General features: G+C 48.1%; 1 protein-coding gene across 2 annotated transcripts in view; it reads left to right on the top strand.

The window, feature by feature from the left end:
• Positions 1 to 5,178: 5,178 nt before the first annotated feature.
• The window catches only part of AFG1L (AFG1 like ATPase), a 144,285-nt gene continuing 137,032 nt past the window's right edge, over positions 5,179 to 12,431 (top strand). For both annotated transcript variants that reach the window (XM_074948202.1, XM_074948203.1), the window contains exon 1: positions 5,179 to 5,386. In XM_074948202.1, coding sequence (XP_074804303.1) covers positions 5,302 to 5,386 — 85 coding nt within the window. In that variant the 5' untranslated portion in view covers positions 5,179 to 5,301. The remainder of the gene's footprint in view (positions 5,387 to 12,431) is intronic.

Raw genomic sequence — 12,431 nt, forward strand, 5'->3', positions numbered from 1 at the left:
TGAATGGTGGGACTTTCCATTCCCCCCTCGGATGGACCAAGACACTCTCTCAGAGATACTTCTTCATACCCTGATAGAAACAAGTTACATACTGCCCCTCTGACATAGTTAGTTACTGCCCCTTGACGTGGCTAGTTATTACCCATCTCCTTGTACATGTGGGTTTGATCAAAACATCTTTATTCATCACATTGTCATCCTGACCTTATCTTTTAGGAGGGGTCTCTGTGTTCCTATTATCCTGGGGGAATGTTTTTGTCCCATCCTTGATATTGGGATGTTCTGGTACCAATCTTCTGGAATGTGTTTGCATGAGTACTCTGTGCCTAGCACTTCGTAAGAATATGTGTTTCTGCAATATCAGTCCTGTTCTTGACATATTCTGTGAACTTGCAAGGAAGCAGAGCCTGACGTTTGCTCACAGCCTGAGTTTTTCTAACTTTGCTTTACATCAGCAAAGCTTGCCCACTACTGTAGCTTAGGCCTCTAATACAAGAGCTTATATCTCAGGCTCTCTCCCTACTACACCTACCACTCTACCCCAGGTGACATTAAAGATATGCACAGCCGCCAATACACTGACCTGAAATGGAAATGACTGTTCTTTCCCTTAATAAATTACGGGAAAAGAACTTATGAAGTTTTATTAAGTTATAAATATTTTTCTATTTGCATCGTTATGGAATAAAAGTCTGTTTATGGAAACATAGTTCATCTTTATTTGTTCACAACACATGCTGGCTGGGGCTGACATCATTTACAGACAGTATTAAAAGGTGCTTTGGCAATGTTATATTATTATACACACAGCATTCACTAAAGGGTTCATACAGGGCTGCAAAAGACCAAGGACAGGTAGAGCAAACTACAGCAACACACTACTCTGGTTCACTATTAAAATGGTCTTTCAAAGCCTTCCTGAGCCATATAACTCTGCACTGAGTCCTTCTGATAGTCCTGGTGTCCAGCTGCTCAAAATCACCAGACAGCCACTCCACCTGTGCCCTCCAGCCCAGCAGAAACTTTTCCCCCTTTTCTTCACATATATTATGCAGGACACAGCAACCAGCTATATCCCTTGGAATATTTTTTTCACTGAGGTTCAAGCTTGTGCGTAGACAGCGCCAGCAACCCTTCAACCAACAAAAGACACATTCAACCGCTATTCTGCACCTGTTGAAGCAGTCCTTGGTGGTGTTGAGGTGGCTTCTGTATGGCTTCATAAGCCATAGGACCAAGGGGTAGGCTGGGTCTCCCAGGATGACATTGGCATTTCAACATTGCCAATGGTAATCCACCAGTCGGGAAAGAAAGTCCCTGTTTTCAGCTTTCTGAACAGTCCTGTGTTCTTAAAGATGTGTGTATCATGCACCTTCCCTGACCAGCCCACAATGATGTCAGTAAAGCATTCCCGGTGATCCCACAAAGCTTGCATTACAATAGAAAAGTAGCCCTTTCTGTTGATGTACTCTGTGGCAAGGTGGTCTGGTGTCAAAATGGGGATGTGCATGCCATCTATTGCTCCACTGCAGTTTGGGAACTCTATTGATGCAAAGCCATCCACTATGTCCTGCATATTGCCCAGAATCACAGTCCTTCATAGCAGAAGGTGATTAATGACCCTGCACATTTGCATCACAACAACCCCCACAGAGGATTTCCCAACTTCAAATTGCATTGCAAGTTTCCACAGAACAATTCCCACTTGCTTCTCCACTGTCAGTGTGGATCTCATTTTGGTATGGCTGTGCGGGCAGGCTGGGATGAGCTCTGCACAGAGATCCAGGAATATGGCCTTGCCCACCCAAAAGTTCTGCATCCAGTGCTCATCATCCTAAACCTGCATCACAATGTGATCCCATCAATTAGTGCATGTTTCTTAGGCCCAGAACTGGTGCTCCATCATCTGAAGCTGCTCCATGAAAACTGCCAAAAACCTTGGATAGTTTCTATGTCCCACAGCAATCAAGCCTCCAAAGAATCATCATGTTCTCTGCGCCTTCTCTTGTCGCTCTGCAAATACTGCAGGATCAGGCAGCCCATGCTTACAATGCTTATCACAGTAGTGCAGAGCTGTGCAGGATCCATACTTCTGTCACAGATGGCAGACAGCAAGGAGGGATGCGCAGGTTTGTGCAAGTGATTTTGAAAAGAGGAGTGAAACATTATGGGATGGAGAACATTGCATTATATAAAATTGAACCCGTGCTCCCAGTCACCACTGTGCAACTCGTTTCAGTCCCATGAGGCATTGCAAAACCTTCTCAAAACACCCAGCGCTACATGGTGGCAAGTTGCACAGTTGGATAGCTACCCACAGTACACTGCTCTCTGCATCGATACAAGCACTCCTAGTGAGGACATGCACTGCTGACACAAGAAGCATAGTGTGGAGATGCACAAGCGATGTAATATCTGCGGCGGCTTAACACCAAGATAACTTAAGTCGACATAATTCTATAGTGCAGATGTGGTCTCAGTGTAATGGCTACAGGCAACAGACTACGGGAGGAGCTGACATACGTGATGATAAGCTTTGAAACTTGTTTATGTTTGTGTTGGCTGCTGTGGAGGCCATTAAAAGATGAGATGGCAGTAGAAACTAGTGGTTGAAAATCTGGTCTTTCTAGGTGGAGTAGCAGTTGTGGGGATGGGACGTGGAGCAGAGAAATACTAACAATGCAGTAATTGCTAGTGCCATTTTACTGGTGAAGCACAAGAATTATCACGACTGGCAGCTGCACTGCATGGTGGGACACCCACTGTTGTTCCTTTGACAAAAATAGTAGGATGTATACCAAGCTACTATAGCAGAGGTGGGCAAACTATGGCCTGTGGGCTATATCCGGCCCACGGCACCATCCTGCCTGGCCCTTGAGCTCCCGCCCGGGGAGGCTAGCCCCTGGTCCCTCCCCTGCTGTCCTTCCTCCCCTGCAGCCTCAGCTTGCCACACCGTCAGCGCTCTCGCCCGCTGCTCCTGCCGGGCAATGCAGCGGCCTGGCTGGCTCTGGCCGGGCGATGTGGCTGCAAGCTCCTACCGGGCAGCGTGGCAGCGTAGCTGGCTCCATCATGGTAAGGAAGCGGGAGGTTGGACAGGGAACAGGGGGAGGTTGGATGGGGCGAAGGTTCTGGGGGGGAGCAGGGGGGGTTAGGTAGGGGGTAGGGTCCTGGGGGGGCAGTTAGGAGCAGGGGTGTGGATAGGGGTCAGGGCAGTCAGGGAACGAGAAACAGGGGTGTTGGATAGGCGTGGGAGTCCCGGGGGGCCTGTCAGGGGGTGGGGGTGTGGATAGGGGTCGGGACAGTCAGGGGACAGAGAGCAAGGGGGGTTGGATGGGGGGTGGGGTCCCAGGGGGGACAGTAAGGGGACAAGGAGCAGGGGGAGTTGGATGCGTCGGGAGTTCAGAGGGGGGTAGTCAGGGGGCGGGAAGTGGGAGAGGGCAGATAGGGGATGGGGGCCAGGCTGTTCGGGGAGGCACAGCCTTCCCTACATGGCCCTTCATGCAGTTTTGCAACCCGGATGTGGCCCTTAGGTCAAAAAGTTTGCCCACTCCTGTACTACAGGCTGCAGACGATAGCCCACATTAGCTGACTGGGGAATTGGCCATACCAAGCTAGGGAAGTAGCCCATCCCCTACCCTCATGCTCTCTTGAGTATGAGATAGGTTTTCTGACCTGACTACACCAAGGAAAGAGACTCCTTATGCTCAAGTCCCTGTGTCTTGCCTTAAAACCAGCAAAATGTGCTCCCCACTGAAAATGTTGGGATGTTACTGTTCAACATCAAAGTGTACTGGCATGCAAATGGAGGAGACGGCACAGCATCTCTGTGCCCCAGATCTTGCTCTAGCCAGATGTATTAGCCTTTCACTTTCAGTTACAAAATCTACATAATTGAAAAAAAACAACCCCACAAGCTGACCAACACCAAGAAATGTAAATTAACTGCAAAGATCCTTCATAAATTCACTATGCTGAAGCAAAGCTGCAACAATCTGCGTTACAGAAAGAAGCTCACATTCAATTTGGGGCACACTTGAGGGTAAGCAGTTGCTACTTCCATGGAAGTCTCTGAATCAAATCCAGTAGTGTTATAAACCATGGTGTAAATTATATGCAGCATGTAAGTTTTAAAAAAAATTGGAGTAAGTGGATACATGTGGTAAAGTAGTGTAAATTGCACCAATCTGGCACTCAGTAGGTTTGTAAAATGAGTACAGTTTATGCCAAGTGGGATAAGGGGTTTAAGTAGGAATGCAAATAATCAGTGGCTGAGGCCTGCTTTATTTTACACCCTTCTTTTACTTTGTTTTGTACATTTCCTTTTTGACCTCTCTGCACATACAATATGCTTGTTTCACCCTTCTACTTAATGACAAATCAGCACATGCTACACTACATTACCACTTACTCCTCTGCCTTTACCAGTTGCCCTAGCATATGGCAGCGGTGGGGACAGGAGGCATGGCTGAGGCAGATCTGCACCCTACCCTAAGCATCCCTCACTGCCACAAGTCCCACGGGAGCTCCAGCAGCATGAAGTGCAAGTGAGAGGTCTCAGGGCTACCCTAGTCTACATCTTCATCCCCTGAGCAAGGGAAACACAAGCAACGTCCCATTCTGTCCCTAGAGCCAGCCAGCGCAGGGATCAGTCACCCACACCCTGGAGAGGTTAAGTGACTTGCCTAACATTATTCAGGAAGGATGTGGCAGAACGGAAACTGAACCCAGCTGTACCACATCCACATCCTTAACCTTCCCTACAAGACCAGCCTTCTTCCCTGTTGAGGAGTCAGAGGGGCATGAAAAATCCCCCTCTGAGACAGAGGAACCTGGTAAAATCACACACACCACTTCTCCTGCCGGGGCAACAGGCAGACATCCTCAGTCAACGTGAGCCGAACCAGTCCCAGCCTCCTAGGGGTAACTGAGCAAATGCACGGGCAGGGGGCTGCCCATGAGCCCCCCAGGAACGCGCCTCACCTCGGGCCCAGCCAAAGGACCTGCCCACCCAGCTCCTCCTACAGCCCAGAATAAACTACATTTCCCAGCACGCATTGCTCCCGGTCGCTTGGCGGGCGGAGGTGGCGCGTTGCATGCTGGGGCTTGTAGGCCCTGCGGGACGCGGTTCGGCCCCGAACGGAGGGAGAGAGGGCGGGGCCGGGCTCGGGCTCTGCCGCGCGCAGGGGGCGTGTCACGCACGGCGGCAGCGACCCGGCCGGGAGCGGGGCTCTGGCCGCTTCTCCTCCAGGCTCTGAGTGAAGTTATTTTGAAGGGCGGGGGAGGACCGACTCTGCCGGGAAGATGGCGGCGCCCGTGTCGCCCTTGGTTACCGCAGCCAGACACGCAGCCCGCCTGCTGCCGGCTCGGTCCGCGGCCCCGCAGAGAGGTCAGTGCCGGCCGCAAAGGGGGCGGGGAGCCCGGGCTGGGTGCAGGCGGCGCCGCCTCGCCCCTGGGGGGCCCGGGCCAGCGCCGGCTCTGCCCGTATCGCTGGGGAGGCTGATGGGCCGGGGGTGCCCCGCCCTGTGATGCTCTGCGCGGGGTCCCCCCAGGCACTGGGCACCCCCACGTGGGCCTTCCCCCACCAGGGCTGGAGGGAGAAGAAGCGCTGCGGTGTGTCCCTGCTGCTCGCTCCCCTGGCTCTGGGGGTCTGATGGGCTTGGGGCGCCCGGCGCTCCCTTCCCTGCGGCTGGGAGTAAAGCGAGCGGCGCTGCCCTCTGCCCACCCCGCGGCTGCTGGGACGGAAGCGGGGTCGGGGGCTTCTTCTCCCTTGTCTGAGCAGCAGGTAAGTTGCTCAGATACGCATAAGCTTCACGGAGCTACCCGCAGGCAGCAGCAGAGTGGCGGGGAGTCTCAGCTCACTCGTTGGTGCAAGAAGGAAAGACAGAGCCAGGAGCAAAGGACAGTGTCTCCTTCCCCCGGCAGTGGAAAGAATGAGCCTCTGGGTAACTGACACTTGGTGGGCAGCTGTAGCCCTGCTCCCAAGGAACAAACCACGTTTCTCGCTCAGTGTCCCATTATGGCTACGTGTACCTGCCCTCACCTGCTTGCCAGGGGAAGTTTTCTGGCATGTGGGCGAGGACACTTTCCAAGCCCCAGACGTATAAGGAGATGAGGTCCCTGTTCCTAAACTCATACGTTCGGAGTCCTTGTCTCTACTGGAGAAATTTACTAGCATAAACACCAGTTGCTCCCCCTCAATTGATTGAAATACATGTGTGTCCAAACACAAATGCTTCAGCTGATTATCAGGGCAGCTGCAATCATTGAGTTACCCCTGTAATTTGTAGAGGTAAGACCCTGATTGCATCTCAATCAACTGAATGCTAGTATGGTCGCCTCCCACTGACACAATCAATAGCTGTCAGAGTTGACAGTTCCCTCTGCTGGCAAACATCCTTAGTTCACTGGTTGAGTCTCCTCTCTGCTCCTCGCCCTATCGTCTTTAGCGCTCCTCCCTAGAAATGGCTCAGCCATGGGCCTCCCTTGTCTTGATCCCCCTACTATACGTTTGCAGGTCTGGATCCAATTATGGATCATTAAGTGAGGCTGCATTCTCTGCCTCCTGCTGTTTTGTACCTTCCCCTCTCCCCCCATGCCAGTAAAGCCTCCAGCTCTGTAACTCCTCAGTGGGTGATCACTCATAGTTTGCCAACTGCAAGTTCAGGTCTAACAAACTATGGGTAGGTTGTCAAAGTGAGACTATTGACCAGTGAGCCACAGATTGATCACCAGCTGGGGCTGCCGCAGGAGATGAGGAACTGCACTCTTTATCACCCTCTGTTAAGTTTGGAGAACAGAAGCTGGTAACTAAATAGCGGAGTAATGAATAAGAACAAGGACAGGTCAGTTTTACAGAGTAATCTGTAAACTGGGCTCCTATGAATAGCATGTGTAGGTATACAGTCAAATGTAACATATGTAGGAACAAAGAAGATAGATGAAATTTATGGGATACGGGATTGTATTCTGGAAGGAATTGATTCTGAAAAGGACTTAGAAATCATGGGAGGCAAACCAACTGAACATGACTTCCCACAGTATTATGCTTTGGTTAAGGGGGCCAACATGATCCTTGGTGTATAGGCAGGGGAAGATTGAATAGAAGGGGGGTAGTATTACCTTTGCAAACAGCATTAGTGAGAGAACTCCTGGAATATTGTATCCAGTGCTTGTGAAAAATAGGGAAGAGTTCAGAAAAGAGCTATGAGAATGGTCTGAAGTCTGGAAAACATGCTTTAGAGTGAGAATCGTAAGAAGTTCAACTCCGTTTAGCTTAACCAAGAGAAGCTTAAGAAATGATTTGATCATGATTTGTGAATATCTTCATGGGGAGAAGTCCTCTTATAGTAGATACTTAAAGAAGTTGATTGCTGTGAAATAATATGCAAATGAGCTGCAGTGTGTGCAGTATGACTTGTTCAGTACGTTGCTTCCTGCAAACATGACTCTGTGTATTGCCATAAAGAAAATAGAGCAGGCAGACCACCTAAGTAGTGATCAGTGCACTGTGGGAAAGTAGACTCTTTGCTTGGCTGGTGTTATTACACCAGCAATTTCTGTCCACATTGCACAAGTGAAGACTGGCATAGTGGAAGACCATACAACGGTTAGCCTTGCTGAAAGGAAATCTAATGCAAACAGTTTGATTACCTTTGCATCATTATGAACATTTTTTGTGCAGATATGTGATGGACCAAGTGGTGCTTTGTATGCCAAATTTCTGTAGTCTCCACATTTGTTCTTCAAGCCTCTGTTTGTTCCTACAACCCATCCCATTTTAGCATTTTTTTCTTTTCTGCTGCATCTGTGCTTTGACTTTCAGTATTTCTGCAATAGGGCCTGGGGGAAGCAGCAGTCAGGTGTAACTGACTGTATTCCTGTTAATTTCATTTTGTTTCTTTTGTTGAGCCACAGGGGTAATATGTACTACAAGCAGAGGTTTAATTCTTTCTTCCCCTCCTTATTATTCGTACCTTTTTTCCATAGCAGTAGAGGAGATCACGTGTGAATCTCCTTTCAGAATGAAACAGAATGAAGATGATGTTGGGTTATGCTTTTTTATACCTACCAGTTTTAGCACGAGCGGAAAGCATTATGAGCAAGGCCCCATGTATTCTAACCCCTCTGTATGCTGTAGACATCCCATCCTGTCTCTCTTGCATCTACTCTCCTCCCCTCCCTTACTCTTCTCATTAACCTCTCACTTTCCTCTGGCTTTTCCCTGTCACAATACAAGTAAGCTTTAGTATTTCCCATCTCAAAAAAAATAAAAATAAAAAAAAAATCCACACCATTGACCCTGCTTGCCTGTTTGACTACTGCCCCATCTCCCTTCCCCCTTTCTTCTCTGAGTTCACTGAATGCACTGTTTACAATAATTGTCTGGGGTTGCTCTCTTCCAATTTTATCTGAGACTATTCTCCAATCCTGGTTCTGTCCCTTTCACTCAACTGAAACTGCTCTTGGCAAAGTCCCTAATGACCTCTTCCTAGCCAAAGCTCAGGACCCAGCACTCCATCATAATTGTCTTGACTTGTCAGCCATATTAACATAGTCAGTCATGCTCTTCTTGGATTCTTGTTCTCCTGTGGCTTTTGTGACTGTTCTTTCCTGGTTCTCCTCCTGCCTCTGAAATCACTCCTTCAGTCTGTCCTTCAGAGGATCCTTCCCCCTGCTTTCTCCCTCCCTGCCCGCACCACCACCCTCTGCAACTTTCAGTCTGAGATTCCACAGGGCTTTGTTCTTGGTTCCTTTCTCTTCTTCCTTTACACCTTATTTCTGGGTAATCTTAGCCACAAACACAAATTCAACTACCATCTTTATGCAGACCTACCTCTCTACTCAGACCTACCTCTCTACTCAGGACCTCTCTCCATCTGTTCAACTAAAATCTTAGCCTGTCTCTCTGACATCTCCTCATGGATATAGAATCGTAGGACTGGAAGGGACCTCGAGAGGTCCTCTATTCCAGTCCCCTGCACTCATTGCAGGACTAAGTATTATCTAGACCAGTGGTTCTTAACCTTTACTGCACCCTGCACCCCTTTGGTTCTCAAAATATGTTCTCACAGCCCTTATAAAAAAATTGTTGAAGTAGGTCAGTTCTTTAAACCTAGATATATTTTTTTGCTTGTATATTACAGTAATCGTTAAAAAATGTATAATTTTAATAAATATATAGGTTTGATGAAACAAAGTAGTTGTACTTACGGGCCTGTGCTTAATTTGTGTTTTCGATGATTTACCTTCTAAAAAAATCTGGCACGTCTCGCACCCCCAGAAAAGACATCTGCCACCCCCCAGGGGGTGCATGCACCCCAGGTTAAGAACCACTGATCTAGACCATTCCTGACAAGCTCTCTGATCCGGCTCCTTGATTTATTTGCCCCAGGCAGAGGTTTTCCCTGGAAGGAGAAAGGAACAAAGATGAACCCCCCTTGCGTGCACAACTGGGTTGCCATGAGGCAACCTGCGCACATAATGGGACAGAGCTGCCCAATATAGTGTGTGGAAAAGACAGAGAGCGAGGGAGACCCGGGTATGGGGGAAGGCGGCTTGGGGAAAGGACTGAACTGCGCCCTGTCCCATTTTGGATGAAGCAAAAAAAAAATTGGGGGGAACCTCTTCTTGGCACCCCAAATCTTGGCGCCCTAGGTGGCCGCCTGGTCTGCCTAGTGGTTACACCGGCCCTGCCTGAAGTCGTGTTAGGGGTAGGTCAATGTTTAATACTTTTAAGGTGGCATTTAGGAGGATTTAGCGTTGAGTGGCGGCCTCCTAGTTGGTAGCGGGTGCCATCTGCCACCAATGCTGGTGAGGAGAGAGGTGGAGGTGCCTTTCTAGGATTATTTTTTGAAGACTAGGGACTAAGCGGAGGAGGCTACATTTAAGAAGGAATGCTGGAAATTGTTTGAGGCAGGTAATATGTGCCTTTTTACACTGGCGGGCTGTGTGAGTGGATGAGTGGGTGATATACGTGATATACCAACATGTGGAACTGTGGGGGTTAGGTTGCACCTTACACCGTTCGGGGACTAATATTGCAGCTACATCCCTATGCGAGCTGTTCATGTGGAGCAGTGACTTGGATGGCAAATTGAATGTTTTTGTGACATTGAACACCTGCTCATGTACCCTGCCATTAGTAGTTTATTTGAGCCTTTTTTTTTTTTTAGATTTTTCCATCCCAGTGGAACCGCAAGCATTGGCAGTAAGGATGGAGGTTTTTTTTCCTTTAAAGGTAGGGGCCACTGTTTCCAGGTAGACACACACCTTTTAGGAGGTGGGCTTAGGTAGTGCAGGGATGTAATGTTGTTTTTTATGATGATGTTTGGCGTGGCCTAGGGCCTTTTTGGATTAATTTTGCTTGGGATTTAATTTGGGAGGGATACACAGGGCCAGGGGACCTGGGGCTCTCGGCAGGGGGCCGCTCCTGGGAAAATGCCCAAGTAATATATGACGCCACATTCCCAGGATGCTAAGCCACAATTGCCCCCCTGCCAGTGGATAATCGATTGTTTTTTTCACCAGGGCCAATTTTGAACAACGGTAAAATTAACAAAGGAGGCCGAAAGCGCCGGAAACACGAGGATTTCGTTAGAAATGTACCAGCATACATACACTGTATTGCCCTGACGAATTCCGTAGGCTTAAAGCAGCAAGAGCGGTTCCACAGCTTTTGTTTGGGGTGTTTTTGGGCTTTTGCTGTAACTGCCTTGCCCTGTTAACAAAGCAAAGGGGGGAAAAAAGCAACATATTATAAGCGCATCTATTGGGGAAACTGAGGCACATAAAATCCTCTAAGCCATTAGTTATTTTGCTATGGCTTGTTTGGGCTTTTATTATGGGTGTTGTTTGCCTGGTTTAGGAGGTTGCAACAACAATATTTTGTTTAGGGATTAGGGGTGGCTATTGCTTGCCAAGGGGCCTTCCATTTTGCTTTAGGCTTTTATTTTGCTTCAGGCCACCACAGGGGGAACAGAGTTTGTCCCTTGGGGATGCATGGAAGGTCCGGGGCCACCCACCACATATTTCTCTGTGGCCCTACGGTGTTTATTTGGACTATGCATTGTTCCCATGGCCCCTCCCCTCCAGCCTTGCGCCATACTGTGGCTTGAGCCCCATTGGTGGCTCGAACCATGGAGAGCCTTTGGAAGTACTTTTTTTTTTTTGTTTTGTAATTATTCAAATAATTCCATGGATAGATGGAAATCTGGATGGTTCAGGCAGGTGGCTGGTTCACAGCTGAGGCCCACGACGTTATGATTAGAAACCGAGAAAGAAGCATAGGTTTTAAGCTGGTTGGCATGTGCCCATTTTAATTTACCGGGTAGCTGCAGCTGGTAAACTACCAGAGAAATGCAGTTTACCACGGGGTACGGGCCCATCCACTTAACATTTAAGGTATGGGCCGCTCTCCCCAGTTTTTGTAACATTACCTTATTTTTGACTTGCCACCCCCGGTCGTTTTTTTTTTTTTTTTTTGAAGGCTTTTTTGCATCTGGCCTTTATTTGTTTGTTTGTTTGTTTTGTTTAGAGCGGCCTTTACGGCTTTACGGGTTTTAGAAAGTTTTTTTTTTAAGCTGGGCAATATACCAACCATTTGGTGAATTGGCGGGCGAGCTTTTCTCCCATTTTCATAGATTGCCCCACATCATTGAGCAACCAAAAAGAATATGGGAGGGGGCGTACCCGGTACCTAGGCAGTTTGAATTGCGTAAAGCTGCCAAAATGGTTGTCAGCTTTTGGGGCCAGTTCGTTTTCGAAGTAGAGCACATTTTCCGGAGGGCATTTTTTAGATTTTGGTTTTGCCTTTTTACAGCGCCACTGCTTTGTGGCCGATAACTGATGTGAATTTGTTGCTTAATGTTTAAGGCCGCCAGCAAGGATTTAAGGACTTTTTCCACAAAAGCCACCCCCTGATTAGAAACCATAATTTAGGGTGTGCCGTACCGGCAGAAGATTTTCTTAGAGTTTTTTGGCACCACTGCCGCAGTATTAACCCGGGTTTGGAATGCCTTTGTTTAGGCAGAAAATACATTAATTATTACTAGGAGGTATTTATATCCCTTTTTTGTTGTTGGTAGTAAATTAGTAAAATTTTTTTGCAGATGGTGCCATACCCCTTGGGTTTTTTGCCCCTGCAAAACAGGGAGCTGCGCCTCTCGCTTTACCTGGGCACACTTAAGGCATCCCTCTACGATTCGTTGTATCATTTGTTTTTGTTTTGGCCACTGTGCCACTGTTTGACTTTGAATAGGGTTTCCTCCAACCCCTCATGTGCCCACTCATGTAATTTCCAGACCATGTTGTTTTGCTTGGTGGTATCTAATTTTGTGATTAAGGCTGCTACCTTAGTTGAACAAATTTGAGTTAGTTTGTTTACTTGTTTGTTTTATTTATGAAGTAATCCCTTATCCTTATAGGCATGTGAT

Source organism: Natator depressus, chromosome 3, assembly GCF_965152275.1.
Source record: "Natator depressus isolate rNatDep1 chromosome 3, rNatDep2.hap1, whole genome shotgun sequence".
In the NCBI taxonomy this organism is placed as follows: Eukaryota; Metazoa; Chordata; order Testudines; family Cheloniidae; genus Natator; species Natator depressus.